Below are 19045 nucleotides of genomic sequence, written 5' to 3' on the forward strand. Positions count from 1 at the left end.
TATCATCTCAATATGCCAAGGTTGTGAGTTCAATTTCTGGTCAAGGCACATACAAGAATCAACCAATGAATACATAAATAAGTAGAAAAACAAATTCATGTTTCTCTCTCACAAATCAAAAATAAAAATTAAGAAAATAGTTATGCTTTGTATTTAATAATGCTTTTTATACATGCTGATTTTTATATGCAAAAGGAAGATACTGGGCCAATTCAAGGACAGCCTGAACCACTTGTTTTTACTGCAGTGGAAATGGCTTGCTTTCCTGAAGCTTTCTCATCATCTGCTCCTAGCTCTCTGTGTAACCCGCACAGAGGAACTTGTTCTTATTGCTGTTATTATTGCCTTGTGCTCACTGCATGAGGCTCGGAGAAGAGGCACTGGGGAGGTGCACTTGCTCTTCACAAAGAAGCAAAACTAGTTCAGCTTTGGTCTTTGCCCACCTCTGCGTTAGCTGCTCTGGCTGGCGAGAGGCTTCGCAAGGCTTCACGATTGGCTGAAGAAGACGATTCCACCGGATCATTAGATATCCTTACATGATTCTTCCTCTTTCAAACAACTTCAGCATAAAATAATGAAACATAGTGAAAATAGCGGAACACATAACCAAAACTAGTTTCAAATAATAACATCCTAGTCCCACAAAGCTATAGGCCCCAATCAAATCAAATCTGATTTTGTATTCCTGACTCATTTGAAGGAGAAGTGAATGTATTTTTCAGTGGATATCTAGCCTTTCTACGTGTACAAAGGGGATCAATTTTTTTTTAATTTTTTAATTCAGCTTTTTTTATTTATACATAAGACACTTGTTTTTTGGTGTTGTAAAGGTATTTTATTATTTATTTTTGTTTTTGTTTTTTTTTATTTTTTTTATTTAACTTTTGTTCAAGTAAGGGGGATCAATTATAGTATGTTCAATAATAAACTCATTTCTCCTTCTCTTCCTTCTTCATCTCTTCCTTTTATGTTTCAGGCCCTGGCATAATAAAGTAAGAGCTTTCTAAATTTTAGTGGTATAATCTGAGTCAAGAAAACTATAAACAATGATCATTGAAACCCATTAGAATTCTACAAAGTTGCAAATAAAGATTATAATAAGTAAATAAATACATCATGAGTAAATATTTTAGCATAAATTATGCTCCTTGAGTCTTGTATGTCTTTCTAGAGTTTTTCTAGGAAAGCTATATAAAACATAGAACACTTTATCTATTACTTGACAAAAATCCCATGTGTTCTTGCATTTTCTGAAGGAAACATTCAATTGCTCTGAATATGGAAATGGATCTTGCCCAGAAAACCAAAGGCCGCTGGGTGTCCGCACAGCCATGTACTCATTTATGGCAGGAGCCATATTCATCACGGTCTTCGGCAACCTGACCATGATATTTTCCATTTCCTACTTCAAGCAGCTGCACACGCCGACCAACTTCCTCATCCTCTCCATGGCGGTCACTGATTTCCTCCTGGGTTTCACCATCATGCCCTACAGTATGATCAGGTCGGTGGAGAACTGCTGGTACTTCGGGCTCACATTTTGTAAGATTCATTATAGTTTTGACTTGATGCTTAGCATAACATCCATTTTCCATCTTTGCTCCGTGGCCATTGATAGATTTTATGCTATCTGTTACCCTTTACGGTATTCCACCAAGATGACCATTCCAGTCATTAAGCGGTTACTACTTCTCTGCTGGACCGTCCCCGGAGTGTTTGCGTTTGGAGTGGTCTTCTCGGAGGCCTACGCTGATGGAATAGAGGGCTATGATATCTTAGTCGCTTGTTCCAGTTCCTGCCCAGTAATGTTCAACAAGTTATGGGGGACCACCTTGTTCATGGCGGGTTTCTTCACTCCTGGGTCTGTGATGGTGGGGATTTACGGCCAAATTTTTGCAGTATCCAAGAAACATGCTCGTGCGATCAACAACTTATCAGAAAATCAAAACAATCAAATGAGGAAAGACAAGAAAGCAGCCAAAACTTTAGGGATAGTGATGGGTGTTTTCCTGCTCTGTTGGTTTCCCTGTTTCTTCACCATTTTATTGGATCCATTTTTGAACTTCTCTACTCCAGTCATATTGTTTGATGCTTTGACGTGGTTTGGCTATTTTAATTCCACATGTAATCCCTTAATATATGGCTTCTTCTATCCCTGGTTCCGCAGAGCACTTAAGTACATTTTACTAGGTAAAGTTTTCACCTCACATTTCCATAACACTAATTTATTTACTCAAAAAGAAGCTGAGTAGACTTATTCTGTATGAGTGAATTGAAGGAAAAGAACTGGAACTGAGAATAATGAAGTCGTTTGACATATGTGTGTGGTGTTATATTTTGACTATCATGGAAAACTCTTCGTTTCTAAGACTTGAGGAAAAAAAGAGGAATCACTTTTGACCCAAAATCGCTCCTTTCCAGTGTAGTTCATATGCACACTACTTCCAGGGAGAGGAAAAAAAGAACGTTAGAACTTGACCTTATCTGAGAAGCACTTTATCTGTCCTTCCGTTCTAAATGAAAGTTTTGCTGGATAAAGCAATCTTGGCTGTAGGGTTCAAGGAGTTCATCATCACCAAGCCCTTATTATATGAAATGCTAAAGGGACTTATATAAGAAAAAGAAGATGAAAAATATTAACAGTGAAAGGACAGCAAACACACAGTTATTAACAACCACACCTAAAACAAAAGCAAACCAAGAGGACAGCTAGATCAGGAGTGGAACCATAGAAATGAAGATCACATGGAGGGTTAGCAACAGGGGAGTGGGAGGAGGAGAAGGGGGGAGAAGGCACAGAAAATAGCATAGATGGTAGGTAGAAAATAGATGGGGGGAGGGCGAGAATAGTGGGGGAAATATAGAATCTAAAGAACTTGAGACACGTGGTTATAAACTAAGGGGGGGGGAAAATGGTGGGGGAGGGAGTGTGCGGGTGGAGGGGAATGAAGGGGTGGAATAGAACAACTGTAATGGTATAATCAATAAAATATATTTTTAAAAATTACAAAAAAAAGAACGTTAGAAAGGTGAAAAGAAGAAGGAAGGTCGGAGTGAGGTGAAGAAGACAAACAACATCTTTTAAACTCCGTGAAAGAGAGCAAACACGGCTGGGCTTGGGGCTGCTGCCCCTTCGCCACCACGCACACCTCGCATGATAGTTCCCTTTGCTTTCCTCCTTCGGTGTCTGGCCAGATGTATTTTGATATATCAATAACTAAAAATTATAGGTAAATCAATATGGAATTAACAATTTCAGAAATGCACATGCTGTCAGGAACAGTCATCGGTTAGCTGAGAGCTACTGGATGTCACTGTTGTGAGGTTAAACATTTTTAAAATGGAAAAGAAATGGAAACTGTGTAACTGAAGCCACAGAGTCAACCAACGTGTTCATGCAGGTCTCATCTTAATTGTAGCAATTTCTATTTTACTAGATGCAAATTCTATTCAGTGCCTTCCTTTCTTCCTCAGGCTCATCCGCTTTTTGTATTGCTAATTGGTATCCTGATTTTTAATAAACATGAAATATATAGTCCAAGAAGGTGTGTTTTGAATCCATCATTCCTTTTTGCTTAATATTTATACACATATGTTTGAATAATAGAAAAATGACATAAGGAAACAAAGAAGGAAACTAATACTTCTCCGGTGAGGAGGTCTCTGGGTACTGCAAACCACATGGTATTTGTTACTCAGTGTCTGTTTAACTGTAAGTTGAGACCCATTATAACTTGTGAAATTGGTTTAGTGGTCATCAAGCATTGGTGTGCTGGTAAATATTTGACATCTGGTCTGAAAAAAAAATCCTGATCTGTAGAATTTAATAATTTTCTTGGTATATATTAGAAATAATCTTCAATTAGCTAATTTCTAACTCTGAATGTAATGTCAGCTGCCTTTCAAAAATTTTAAAAACTCAACCTATTCTTGCAAGTGTGCGTGAGTGGTTCCAACATACTATTGGCTGCAAATCACATGTTTATTGAAAAGCAAACTACAATAGAAGAAAATAGGTAAACTCAAATACATCGCTTGTATTGAGGACAAGTACTGTCTTATACCTTTTTAATTTTACTTATATACATGTACATGTTTTGTATATGTGTTTTTTCATATGTAAGTAAACCATTTCACTGAAATATTTTTGTTTCATTTCCTCATTTATAAAATTTCAATGAACAAGTTAACAATTTTGTGTGTGGAGAAGTTTACGTAATTGCCCAGAAGTTCGCTTTGACCTTGGTCCGTGGCACAGATCACACAGTTGAATAGTGGCCACTCAGCTGGCAGCTTGAGCACTAACCTTGGGGAGCTGCCCAAAGACGGGCCCACATGCTGTCTGGGCCTCCTACTGGCCACCATCCCTGCTGTCCCGCTGATGGCTTTGGTCCCTCCCCACAGCCTGTAGGACAGAGGTAGAATTGTGCAGCTCCTTTTAAATGGTGAAAGAGACTACAAGTATGAAATAAATGTAAAAAGAGATTGTTCAAGAACAGAGACATTAAAGGCAGGTGGTTTTATGAGACTTAATGTGGTGTGTTGGATACTACTGAGGATTTGGGGTTTTTTTTTTTTTAATTCTTCCTAATGAAGTGATTGTGTTTTGCCATTTAAATACGCACACACATAAAGACTTTCTGTTTTTGTTTTAAAACATCAATTGCTAAGAAATGAGTAAAACAGATTTTCACCTTATTGTGAAGTAGAATTATTTTGAATTAATATTTATCACATTTATCTCTCAATTCATTACTATATGAGTTTAGAAAATAAAATGAAATAGCTTGGTATAAGGTTGCCTGTTGACATTTTTTGGAAGGGAGTTTATGACTGTCTTTTTAAATGAATGATGATATTTGTGATGGCGGTTATTGTTTATGCCGCTGCTTACAGATGAAATAATAACTTGGCAGTTTTACGTGTAGACCATAAATCTTCTTACAATATTTCTCTTTGTAGTAGAATCCTACTGTACTTGAAAACACCATTCCCCTAGCTCCTCTGTAAAGCTCTGCTCACTATCCCTACCATTTCACGGCCCTTTGTAGTTCCATAGTGCAGCCATCCTGCCTTGTTTGCTAGTGAAGGAGTGACATAGCCCCCTGTGAGCTGTCTGCCTTCCATCCTTCATCTTGCTTTCATTTCCCAGACTTAGTAATGTCTCCTCTCCACACCCAAAATTTTATAGGAAGGTAGAGATGATGGAAATGCCTCTGGGGACATCAGTGCTTTGTCCCCATTACACCACTAACTATAGATGCGGGACTAGGACCAAGCTCCCACGACTTCTCACTCAGTGTCATTTACTGAACTGGTATTTTCAAGATTTGTGACCTTTGGGGGTTTTTTTCCTTTTTTTTCAACTAAGAATTTTAGTCAAACAGGTACAAATCACTGAAGCACAAAAGAAATGCTTCCCTCCCACCACAAAAGGTTTTCATTACATTTGGGAATCGAAATGCAAACAGAAATATCAGACAATTGTTCCTTCTTTGGATATCAGCCAACATTTCACTTAGGCTACACATGTCTCTGTACTTTTAACATAGAGATATTTCAGTACCTCATCTGCCTAGAGTGAAACCCAAATGACAATGAAGTCACTACACACCAGTGTCCTTCTTTTGGAAAAAGAAACTGAAAACTACCTGGAACATTAAAAATTCAAAGAATATTTCAATTACCCCCAGGAAAGAGAGTTTAAAAGAGCAAGTCCTTTGGGGTTCTGCAGTTAGTTCCTCTCTCAGAGCTCCTAGGTCTGAGTTCTCCACTCCAGTTCTCCTGAGAGCAGAGGCAGGTTTATACGGATCCGAAATCTTAATCCTCAACGCTACACTTTTCAGAATGTCCTGACCTCGTACCTGCAAAGCCACCAGAAGAGATGCATTGATTCACAAGTAGCTCTTCAGGAGAGGGAAGGTACTGGGGTCGATAAAAACAGCTGGAAATGTACTACTTTTTAAAAATTGTTAGTTTTTCTCTTCAAAATAATTGGACAGTAATAATTAAATTTTAAAGACAACCAGAATTGTTACAAATAGGATGAAGTGAAGAAGGTTTTTTTCTAACTGAAAAAGAATTGCTGTTGATTTAGGTGAAAGAAAGTTCTTAAATTTTTCATCAAAATTTGTTTGCAATTTATAAATTTCTATGTAGTGACAATATAAAAAGTGTTTTTGCAAAGTACAAGAATTAAGAAGGATGCAATTTAGTAAATGTAAGTTATGGAAGAATTTCAATAATGTTAAAATGCACTCTTCACTTTAATATTATATATTAATTTAAAATCTTGTTATATACTGCCTCATTCACTATCAGATATTACACATTTTATTTTTAGTATTTTTTCTTGCAAGCAGCATTGACTTAAGATATTCTGTTTCTCTTTGCTCCTCAGGTTATTTACTCATTTCAGACACAAAGAGTACCCAACCTAAAAACTGAATTTTTGTATTGGCAAGAACTGTTCTTGAATCCAATGGGCATACTAAAAATGTAGACATCTTGCTAAAAAATACATTTGGGGATGGGTCTGAATTTTTACACTTTTTTACATTTCCAAAAATGTTCCCAAATGATGTTGTGCCTGGTGTATGGACCAGACTATGATAAGCAAGGACTCTGTGGGAGAAACTATCAGCAGATAACACCATAGACTTTCTTGTTGCCCAAATACATCAGAAATGAATCATTGCCCAGTACTGGAGATGGTAAGGGGTGGTGAGAGTTTGACTGAAATGCGAGCCAAAGCGCCTGGATTATAACATTTGTTCCAGGACATAGTTACCCACCAACCTTTGTTATTTCAGACATACATGGAACAGTTGGAAGGACACATTGGAAATGCAGTTTTCAAGTAATTTAGAAACCTTAAGACACCCATTAGTTTTGTGTTGAGTAGGTGTCATTTGAAATGCTCTTTGTTTTAAAGGGGTTTTATTAGCTACTTTCTAAGGAACACTTACTCTTTCCTAATATTTTTTTTCTTTTTCAAACAGATAAGACTAATCCAATAAGACTAAATTCGTGGTGTGTTAGAGTTTATTTCCTTCCATTTAAATCAACTGCCTCCCTGCTATGTGTATTAAATATTTCAAGGATTAGATAGTTAATGGGATGTTATCTGAGGAATTATAAATTTCTTGAGAAATCTATGGGTAAGATAAGCAGTTTTAAAATGTGCTGTGTTAGAAAAAAGAAACAAGGATTTGAAATCAAAGTCAGTTATAAATGAGGAAATGGCAACTCCAACCTTTAAAATCACTGACCTCCCCCAATAGTCTGTAATTCTAATTCTCCAAGTCGGAGAGTGAAAAGACCCATTCTGGAAAGAAATGGTGTGTGAGCCGAGCCCTGACATGGCATAGATGAAAGGGTTGACCATCGAGAGGAGGAGAGGGAGCTGGCCAAGCCGCAGAGTGGGCATTTGTAGGGCAACAGAGAACCCACTGTGGCCAAGAGTGGCTAGAGTATCGTCAACTGAAGGGAAGAAAGGCTCCAGCCACAGTTTCCATGCCAACAGATGCTGAAAGGTACACTCATCATGTTTTAGCGAGGCGTGTGGTCCCAGATCCTTCCCTCGGTGTATCCACCGAGGTAAAGTGCAGGGTGGGGCCAAAGCAGGTTTACAGATGTGAGTACACAAAACACAGAGTTTATCCTTGTATTACTATTTATTAATTATTGTATTATTTTCCATATGGACAACTGTAAACTTACTTTTGTCCCACCCTCCATCTGTAGTCTTGATAAAAGATTTATTTAAAACAATTCTTTTTAGCCACTTACTTCTAACACATTTTATGGTACTTAGTTTTAGTAAAGTTTCTTCTCTTCTTCTAGTTTTCCAATAATGCTGCAGTTCATAGCTCATTACAACGATGATGCTCTGCTTTGGTTTTATTTTTTCTTTCTCCTCTGCCTCTGCTGTCTGAAATGGGGGTCACGCTACTGGGTCTGTGAGAGGGTTCATGGTCGCTCTCTCCCAGCTGCTTTTAAGAGGGCAGCAGTCTCCAGATGTCATCTCTGCCCATTGCCAACTGCCATGTGGCTTTAGAAGGTTCACTTACTAACTGTGGGCAATTTGCAATAAACGTTTTTACGTGCCAGACGCTGCTTTTACTTTTTGATGTCTCAATGTGTAAATTAGTATAAGTAGTTACAAAGTAGATTTATGGAACAAGTCAGTTTCTTTAGTTATCTCACTTTTCAGTGCCACATTAGAATACAGTCAACTCATTTTTATCCCTAAAATGGCCTGAAGTAGTCTTTGTTACTGTAGTCTTTAAATACTCACTACTATCTGTATATTAGATATTAGAGATTAACCAAAAAGTACAATATAATGAATTTTCATTAATTTCAAGCTGTTGCTTATCTTATCTATTATACTACATATACCATCTACAGATTTGTAACACGATAGCAGTCTACATTTTGAAATCATTCATAAAATTGTACTGCACCCTGTTGTTGTTAGTTCATTAGTTTAATCAAAATTAATCCAAATTCTCTCTTTGGATGGAGTTCACTTTTAGGCTTAGGATAATTTTGGAGCTTTAAAAATAGAATTTATATTTAAGGACCTAGACTTTAAGGTTAGTTTTAAGTAAATTATGTAGCATTTGACATTTTCTTCTGAACTGTGGCAAGAGAAATGATGCAACAATCAGTGTTAATATTAGAGCCCGGTCTTTAGATGGGTGCTGGTTTGGGTAAGAGACTCTTTTTCTGCCCAGCACACCCTGAGTAGGCATCTGGAAGTGTCCAGAGAGGGTAGCTTCCAATTTTATGTGCTTTTCTTAAGCAATTATCTAGTCAGCTAAAATATTTCAGATTTTAGCCTTGAATTCTTGAAGTGTAGGAAAATCAGAATTTAAGGTGAAGAAGAAAGCATATTATTTATGAACATTATCCACATTTGTGCTCAAATAGAAAAACTTTAAAATTTGCTTCTTAGTACACTCAATTTGGATCAGTACATTATACTAATTGCTCATATTTGCCTTTTCTGATCCTTCTTATCTGATGTTTTCAACAAGTAAAAAGAAGAAGAAATCAGAATTTGGATTAATTTATCTGTCTGTCCCTACATGCACACAGAGGTGGTAATGGGGACTTGACCTGAAAGGCTCCGTGCTAGAAGATGGCAACATGTTTTACAGCAGCGGTGGCATTGTGTTAGTTGTACCTTATGAGAGCGTGTTACTATATTTGTGTTCTTTTGTTAGAACCATGGATTGTAAGCTTCTACTGTTGACTGCATCTTCATATGCCATTCATATTTTCAGGCTATGAAAATTAAAGTCTGAACCTAGAGTTCTCGATTGGGCCACCTTTTCCTCCTACTGAAATAACTGTGTTCAGCCCATCGAACTTTCTCTTTGATAAATGTTAGCTCCACGATATAATCTTGCATTGAAAATCTGACTGGCAAATTTTTATGACTGGAGATATTCCAACTTTTTTATCACTCAGTGCTTGAAATTGAAATATGAAGGGAAGAAGGAAAAGATTCTAATGAGAAATAATTAATATTTGAACATTTTTACATACAAAAATAGCAATTTCATAGATGCAATGGGCAACATAATAGATTACAGGCAAGACTCAACAAAGAGCAAAATTGAAGAAAATGCCATAAGAGAAATGCTTATGAGAAACTATGAAATAAAAGTTTATTTGTAGATAAGGATACAGTTTTTAAATTTGGTTAATGTGTGCTTCAGTGGGTGCTTAGTAGATAGATGCCATATTTTTTATGTTACCCCACCCAATCTTTAAATCCAATGTGCAACGTAGGCTATAGTATCCTTAATTTATAAGGGGAAAACTAAGGCTTAGGGACTTTAATGAAACATATCAGGTCTTCCCGATTTCAGAGCCATACTGTGAAATAGAACTCAGCCATGGGGCTGGAAATGGCATCACATACTAAATCTTCGTAAACACTCTATTTGAGGGAGCTTCCAGTTCCAAAAGTATATGAAGTTCTGCTTATATAAATATAAGTGTGCATAGTGGAAGATTTGATCTCAGGTAGAAACACCTCACAGAACCTTTCCAGTGCTTGGAAACAATTCGAGCAGTTGCTTGTATGCAACACCCATGTGAGGTTGTTTCAATGTCATGGTTGTGACCATTAAGATCATATATATGGGCAATGGAGGTGTGGCAGAGTTTCCCGGGTTATCACATGCCTTAACCGCATGTGTCTTCATGGACTTAAATACTGTACAAGTTTAATTATAAGTCTGTGATCTCCAGCACAGTATTTCCTTTCATTTTTGAGAATGTGTGAGTTTCAGCTGGGAGAAAATCCTAACTCCCCTAAGCAGTAGGTAAGGTGCTAAGAATTGAATCAGGAACAGAAAAAAGCCTATAACTTCATCTTAACACAGTTATAAAACACCAAGGGGGCTCTTGGCCACCTCCTCCCAAGTGTAGCTCTCTTTTCCTTTTGCCTTTGTAGCTCTGCCTGGACTCCGCCTCTTCAGTTCCCTCCTTACTAGCCTAAAGGATCAGAGAAACAGGTCTAGGGCAAATCTCTCAGCTCTCCTTGTCTAACTGCCACGCTAGGTTATTTTATAGCAGCATCAGGAGCAATTTAATACCCAGAGACATATTCATTAACTGTGCTTGTTGAACTGGTCCATTCATTTATAACAAAATTTTGAGCATGTTGAACCAATTGCTTTTATCGGAACACTGCAGAGTTTCAAAAATGACAATAATTTGCCATTTATTTATATATTTACCCATTCAAACATATGTGTCCAGGGCCTGCTACAAGCACTAACTAAGGTACTGAGAATCCAGTGGGAAACTAGACTAGTGTTTTACCTCATCAAAGAGACATGAGACACACCTGTGGCTGACAGGGGTCTCATGAGTCTCATGAGATTTGATTGTGTACACTCTGTGAGTATGAAATCCGTAATCCTATGAGTCACTCAGGGATAGAGTATGTAACTTGGCTCCACTAGTTAGAATCTCAGATAAATGAGAAGATTCCATAAATACAGGGAAGGGGAATGAAGAGCAGAAGAAGGAGTAGAGAGTAGAGAAGCTATGAAGCATTGACTCAGCTGCCTGGTTTAGCCCACACGTACACACCTTTCCATTTATTTAAATATCCACGTGCATGGGTTTTTTACAAATGAAGATTTTAAGCCATTGAAAGAATGCATAAAGGGTATGAAAGACACATGGACAATAACTAAGACGGGGGGCGGAGATGGGAGGGGGGTGGGGAGCACTGGGGGGGTGCAGGGCTGGGAATACAAGAAAGAAAACTGTACTTGAACAAAAGTTAAATAAATTTAAAAAAATAATAATAAATTATAATTTAGAATTTAAAAAAAAAGAATGCATAAAGAAAAACATGGTGATTTCACTTAGGTTTCATGTTTTAAGTATTTTTATGGTGAAAGAGATGTTAGCTTATTCTAGTTCAAAGAAGTTTCGGGGGAAGTGGTTGATCAATGTGAAAGTAGATTACAAATTCTTTTTAAAAAATAGCTTTACTGAGGTGTCATGGATAGACAGAGAACTGCACCATTTGGTCATGTGCCAACACCTGTGATATCATCATCACAATTAAAATAATCAAAGTAATAGACATATCCAATACTTTCCCAAGTGTCTTCGTGTTCTTTCATTGGTGTCTGTGTGGTTGGAACACTTAATTCACTTTAACAAAACTTAAAGTGCACGATAACATATTATTAGCTCTATGCACTAGGCTGTACATCAGATCTTTAAACTTACTCATCTAACAGAACTGAAACTTGACACCCATTGAACAAAACTGCCTATTTCCCCACCCTCCGGCCCCTGGTAACCTCTATTGTATTTTCTGCTTCTATGAGTTTGACTGTATTAGCTATCTCACAAAAGTGAAATAAACTCTTGAAAAACTTCAGTACATTACCAGGAGTAGGTTAGTCAATAAATAAACCAATGTTAAATAAATATATGAAAAAAAGATGAAGTATAATAAAGCAGGAAAGATAAGCAGAGATGAGAGTTTTAATTTTCTAATGCAGCAAATAACTCAGAATGCAAACACATTTCATATAATTTAATATTTGAATAACTTATAATTGAAATGAATTAATAACAAGTGACTTTGAACTTTATAGGAGCTGAAAATTGCTGGACACATTTTCAAAGAGAAGAAACACTGATTCACCTTCCCTACCAAAGAACTGGAGAAGATAAAGCACCATGGATCTAACTTATATTCCTGAAGACATATCCAGTTGTCCAAAATTTGGAAACAAATCCTGCCCTCCCACCAACCGCCCTCTCTATGTCCGAGTGATCATGTACTCCGTTATGACTGGAGCCATGGTCATCACTGTTTTTGGAAACTTGGTTATAATGATTTCCATATCACATTTCAAACAGCTCCACTCTCCCACAAATTTTCTGATACTCTCCATGGCGACCACAGACTTCCTGCTGGGTTTTGTCATTATGCCATACAGCATGGTACGGTCCGTGGAGAGCTGCTGGTATTTTGGGGATGGCTTTTGTAAATTCCATACAAGCTTTGACATGATGCTCAGCTTGACCTCCATTTTCCACCTCTGTTCCATTGCCGTTGACCGGTTTTATGCCGTGTGCTACCCTTTACACTACATGGCCACAATGACCACCTCCACGATAAAGCGGCTGCTGGCATTTTGCTGGTCCGCCCCAGCTCTTTTCTCTTTCATTTTGGTTCTGTCTGAGGCCAATGTTTCAGGTATGCGGAGCTATGAGATCCTTGTTGCTTGTTTCAACTTCTGTGCACTTACTTTTAACAAGTTTTGGGGGACGATATTGTTCACCACCTGCTTCTTTACTCCTGGCTCCATCATGGTTGGTATTTATGGCAGAATTTTTATTGTTTCCAAACAACATGCTCGAGTTATCAGCAGCATGCCTAAAAACACAAAGGGGGAAATGAAACAACATCTATCTAAGAAAAAGGACAGGAAGGCAGCTAAGACCCTGGGTATAGTGATGGGGGTGTTTCTAGCTTGCTGGCTGCCTTGTTTCCTTGCTGTTTTGATTGACCCATATTTAAACTACTCTACTCCCATAATCATTCTTGATCTTTTAGTGTGGCTTGGTTACTTCAACTCCACCTGCAATCCCCTCATTCATGGATTTTTTTATCCATGGTTCCGGAATGCTCTCAAGTACATAGTGTCAGGAAAAATATTTAGCTCTCATTCAGAAACTGCAAATCTGTTTCCTGAAACACAGTAATTTTAAAAAAACATTAAAAATGAATGGTATATTGAAAATGAGGCTATCATCATTTGCCCTGAAGCACATATATTACATCCCCTGATCACTGAAAATATTATTTTATTGAATTTCAGTAATCTGGATACATTTTTCTGGAACCTGAACAAGAGCTACATTCAGTATCTTTGGTCAATCAATCAATCAATCAGTCGTTCATTAATTATCAACTGTCACCTCTGACTGGTAAGAAGAATGTACAAAAGAAATATATACTATAGTGCAAAGTAGATTGCCTTGGACTTATACACATGAAATAATTAAAGACTGACGTAAGAATAAAAACATAAAGTGCTAATTGTTTTGCTTCCTCTATGATTCCATTCTAGAATCCACCAAAGGGAAAATTATTATGACCTGTGAACTCACAAAGGAATCCATAGAGTGTGACTTAAGACTTTCTTAATTATCAACTAGCAGCCCACCTTATCATTTGGCTTGGAAGAATTATCCAAATCACTATGCAAATTATTCATTTATTTCCTGACACCCTGAAGCTCACTAGAAAGAGCTGCTCAGGAAAAGAAGCAGTTAATGAAACAAATCATCATAGGGAATTTGAACTTTTATTCTTACGATTTTTACTTTGTGGCTTCCATTTGAAATGACCTCCTGTTTCCTCCATCTGTGGCTCCTTCACCTGCATGGTAGGTCTACACCACTGGCCAAAAGTCACAAGGTCTTTTCCTGTTTTAATCACTTTCTCTGAAAGTTGCCTAGGGTCCCAGCAGATAAATTTCATCCACAGTGCAATGCCTACAATTTAAGTCAAATCATTAACATTTAAAGAAAGTCTTTTCAGTAATTTTTCCGTGAAACATTAAAAGACAAACATAACATTTTGTTATTTGATAGATCGGGGCACACATGAGTCAGTAACAATCATGTGCATTTCTCCTCACACTTGGGGTTGAGTTGTGGGAGGGACAAGAGGAGGAGGAGCAGGAGAGCAGGCTGTTCCTGAGTCTACGTTCAGCTGTTGGCCCTTAGAGAGTGAGGGATGGGGCAGAGAGGCAGAGTGGGATCAGATGAGTTGTCTGAAACGCCTTTGGTGTAAAGAACGACTGATAAGAGAACCAGAGTAGATCTGAGAAGAACAGATAGGAGGCTACTTATCACAAGTCCAGAAGAGAGATGATGGTAGCTTAGACTTCAGAGATGCTGATGAAGTGGAGGGAAGCTGCCAAAGTCACCAGATACTCACCAGGAAAAACGAGTAGGAGCTGGTAATGTGTAGGCTCTGAGGGGGTGACCAACCTTTTGGCATCTCTGGGCCACACTGGAGGAAGAAGTGTTGTCTTGGGCCACACATTAAATACAGAAATGCTAACAAAAACTGATATACAAAACAAAGGCTATAAGTAAATTTAAGATTTTGTGTTGGGCTGCATTTATAGCCACCCTGGGCTGCATGTGGTCTGCAGGCTGCAGGTTGGACACCCTTGTGGGGTGATAAGGAGAAGAGTTTCAAGCATGATTTACAGATTCTTGACTTTTGCAATAGGAAGTGTGGTGGATAAGACATCTCGGAAAAACCCAGTTTAGGAGAGGAAAGAAGATCATGAGTTCTGTCTAGGGCATGGTGGGAATTTGGGACATCCTAGTAATTTTAATACATAGCTGGGTTTAAGGGACGGGGCCTAGAGAGGCCTGGGGTAGAAGTGGGTCTGCAGGTATTGGCATGTAGATGACACATGAAAGGGAGGGCATGGGTGACCCCTTAGGGAGAGAATGTAAGAAAAGAAATGGGGGCCTAAGACTAGCCTGGAGGAGTTTCTGCATGTAGTGGCCAAGTGGAGAAGGATAAAGAAAAAAACAAGTTCTGCTTCAGCTCAAACTGAATAGAAAAATTTAATTCCAGGTTCCTTTCTTTATTTCTTCTAAGCCCTCCTTTCCACATACCCTGACACCCTATTTCCTAGGTCTAACTGTGGAAACTTACCCGGGCTCCACCTGAGTCCTGAAGGACAATATGATAATGTAAGGACTATTCCCCATCAGCACCACTACAGTTTCATTCCCTGTCATTGTTAGTAGAAAAATAAGTGTGCATATTAAATGCCTAATTCAAAGGATATTCATTAATCCAGTCTAACTGTTGACCTTGAGGAGAACATTTTGGGCTGTGTCAGGAGTAGATATGAGGGATTGAGAATCACTGCCAGGCTCCTTCTTCCCGAGAGTCCAGAAGACCATGGATAGCATCCTGTCTGGTCTCTTCCTTCACAGTTGAGGACATCAAAATTGACTTGTCCCTCTTATAGGTGAGATCATACGGGATTTGTCTGTCATTGACTAACTTATTTCACTCAGCATAATATTCTCCAGTTCCATCCATGCTTTTGGAAAACATAGAAGCTCCTTCTTTCTTTCTGCTGTGTGGTATCCTATTGTGTAAACGTACCACAATTTTGATCTACTCATTTACTGATGGACAGTTATAGAACCATGGGCATAGAAACATGGGATGTACTGAAAATGATCAGAGTGGAGGGGGAGGGGGATAATGGTGGGAAGAAGGGGAAGGAACTAGGCAGAGAACATGTATGAATGACTCACAGACGTGGACAACAGAATGGGAATTGACTGTGGGAGCAGGAGGTGGGCTGGGGGGATGAGGGAGGGCAAAGGGGAGAATTTTGGGACAACTGTAATAGAATAACAATAAAAATGATTTAAATAAAAAGAATTGGCTTGCCCCACTTCAGGAGTGAAGGAATTTCATGGCTAGTGTTCCCTATACTACTTTTGGCTTCCTCTCAGTTGCTGCTTTGAAAAGTCTCATTTATTTCTCTATTTCTGAATAAATTTTTTCTATTCTAACAATTTCATGGGATTTGTGTTAGAAAAAAATTATTCATCCCACTTACTAAAGACAATAAAGCAGACTTTATTCAAGGGAGGTTACTACAATGGGGTTTATGTAGTAGCAGGAGAGAAGAGACTCAACCAGCTCCAACAAGGTCAAGTGGGAATTTATACCCAAGGACCAAGTGAGGGATAAGCCCCAAATTTATGTTTAAAAGGGTCAGTCCCTCTTCATGTACATTCTTAACTAAATGGACTGATCGTTCTGTCAAAAAGTAATTAGAACATCAATGGCCATACAGGGAACTTCTGAAATCCCCAGCCTTACTTTTCTTAAAACAGAACTAAACAATAATAGCTTTACCATTTGCAAAACTTTTTTGAATTGTGTTTTGAGCCTTTCAAAGATCACCAGGAATCTGAAGTTGCATCTTGCTGAGACGCAGTTTTAAAGTGAAGCGAGGCTAACAAACTTTCAACAAAGGAGCCAATGTCTTTGGACGGACATTGCCTCGAAGCGCTCCTTGCTTCAGGCCCCATCTCAGCCTTTCCCCTCCACGCCTTTGCTTCAGCATCTACCGCTGGAGCCATCTTGCTATTTTTTTCCTGACACATCATGGTGGCACTTTTCACTTTTTATTCAGTTGGTTTGAAACATGGTTCTTATTGCTTTTTGTTTAAATTAAGGCAGAGAACTGAAATGTGGATGAATATCAGTGTGCATATAAGCCAAATGAAAAGACATAAATGAGGCACATTTTCCATAGGGGCTAAGGAGCCCACTGTGTGAAAACACCTAGCATTTGGTAATAAGAGAAGTGAGCATTTGTTGGATTTGAACTAAATTTCCTCCCTCCCTCCCTCCGTCTGTTCCTTCCTCACTGCCTGCCTTCCTGTCTGCCATCCTCCCTCTTTCCCTCACTCCTTCCCTCTTTCTCATATTTTAACCCTTTTCCACTTTGGCCTTGTGTGAGGCTAGACCATGGATCCCTTCAAAGTCGTAGGGATGATGATAGCACGTAAACAGGCTCATCCTCCCAAAGCCAATTCTCTGGTGACTTGCTGTGATCTCTTTGCTGGCAGCACACTGAAGGTTGTTAAAGGGCACTCCTGTCAAACATGGGACACAGGTAATACAGCCTCAAGGGCATGTGCTGTGTATAAAAACTGAGGCCAGCACAGCCTGCCAGGAGCCAACCCTGGGAGAGCTGGGGCCCAAGTGGGTTTTCGGGAGGAATCAGCAGGGAAGAGAGCAGTGGAGGACAGCGGTCATTTGCACGGTGAGAAACTTGAGCACAATGGATCTGTCACCTTTTAGTGGTTTTAGCTCCAAAATATTAATTAGCCAAAGAAATTCTAGGGGATCAAAGGAGAATACATTAAAAGAGGATAAAGATCAAATAGATTTATATTTTTGCATGGTGAAGATATTCAAATTTAAAATACTCCTATGAAAATAAATGTGGATCATTTTTAAGAGTCAATGAGAGGAAGATCTAGTGCAGATCCTTCTTAAATCTAATTCATAAGTAACCTATCTTAATGAAAAATATACTGCTGTGTAAGTGAGATGTATCAAAACAAGATAAAAACACTATTTTCAGAAAAAGACGGGAAGGTGGAGTGGCCGAGCCATGCAACCAGTAAGAGAAGTAAAATCATGCTTGATAGAGCAGACAGAATCTGTTCTTCACTAATTTTTCACTGTATTTATAATATATTATTGAGCTTGTTGAATACATTCCTTCTCATTTAAGGGAGATACATATACAGCAATAAAATTTTAGGTATTTAATACTTGAGGAAAAGTCACTGCATTCATTTTTCATTTTTTCCTTGAAATTCTACTTTCAGATTTTCAAAATTATTATTTCAGAGTTCTTGTGTTTGTTTCCTCACTCTATAATCTTTTCCCTTAAAGAACTAACTTTAAACTAAAAACAATGAAATATTTTTTCTTTTACAGAATTTAGCAAAAATAATTAACATTTTCCTATGCTTTTTTCCCTGTGCTTTTATTAGATGATTGTTTACAATGTCACTGTTAATTTTGTTCTTTGTTGCAGTGTTATTGATAAAGAAAGAAAAAAAAACCTCAACAGTGTCCCATGATGAGAGTGAGATGTCAAAGAGAGTTTAATTTAATTTGTTTTACTAAAAAATTACAACATCTTTTCTGGTACTGAATCTTCAAAGGAAAACAATCTCTATTCTGTTCAGTTTTTAAATAACAAACCAAACCCCAGCTGCATTTAATTTCATGCCAATCTCCCTTTTTAACAAAGCAGTCATATTTGCATTTTCTTATTTGTTTTATAATTTGGGGTCAAAACTTTAAGGTGTGGGCTTAAAAATATTACTGCTTTGACATTACCTCAGTAATTCACACATGTAATAGCTCTTTAAATAAATGTGTGCCTCACCCTTTTTGTCTCACTATAACATTTAGAGGTTTACACATTTCCCTTATATACAATGATACATCAGAAATATGAGATAATACTACTAATGTCTAGCAGCTGTTTCAAATCATGTTCTCCAAAAATATTAGCAGAAAATAAATAATTTTTTAAGTAAACCTAAGAGTTAAATACATCATTTTTTTCTGGGAAACCTTAAAGAACAAAACTTAAGCATGGGGTACTCAAGGGTTGCCGTTCTGTTTCAGGGATGTTGTATCTGTGTACAAATGGTGGCAAGTACCTGAGTAATTCTGTGGTCATTGCTAGTTATACTTAAAGATAATTTTAATAAACCATTAAAAAGAATTAAATAAAAATTTAATGCACAAATGCAAACAAGATAAAAGGCACAATAAAGTTCATTTAGTAAAAAAGGTAAGTAGGTATGTAAAGTTTTATTATATTCAGGATCTTAGAGCTTAGAAACCAAAGTGATAAGTGATGAAATAATTTGTGCTGTGTTTCAAAATCAA

At 37.8% G+C, this 19045-nt stretch overlaps 2 protein-coding genes across 2 annotated transcripts; both read left to right on the forward strand.

Annotated features, from left to right (window-relative positions):
* The first annotated feature begins 1305 nt into the window (after positions 1–1305).
* LOC118986802 (trace amine-associated receptor 2) lies at positions 1306–2378 on the forward strand. The gene has a single exon (XM_037045888.1). It carries the CDS (start codon positions 1332–1334, stop codon positions 2250–2252), a length of 921 nt encoding a protein of 306 aa, XP_036901783.1. The 5' UTR covers positions 1306–1331; the 3' UTR covers positions 2253–2378.
* A 9853-nt stretch (positions 2379–12231) lies between these two features.
* On the forward strand, positions 12232–13263 carry LOC118986771 (trace amine-associated receptor 3). Its single transcript, XM_037045871.1, has one exon. It carries the CDS (start codon positions 12232–12234, stop codon positions 13261–13263), a length of 1032 nt encoding a protein of 343 aa, XP_036901766.1.
* Positions 13264–19045: the final 5782 nt, after the last annotated feature.

This window comes from Sturnira hondurensis, unplaced genomic scaffold (assembly GCF_014824575.4).
Source record: "Sturnira hondurensis isolate 20B ecotype Veracruz unplaced genomic scaffold, ASM1482457v3 Scaffold0004474, whole genome shotgun sequence".
NCBI lineage: Eukaryota > Metazoa > Chordata > Mammalia > Chiroptera > Phyllostomidae > Sturnira > Sturnira hondurensis.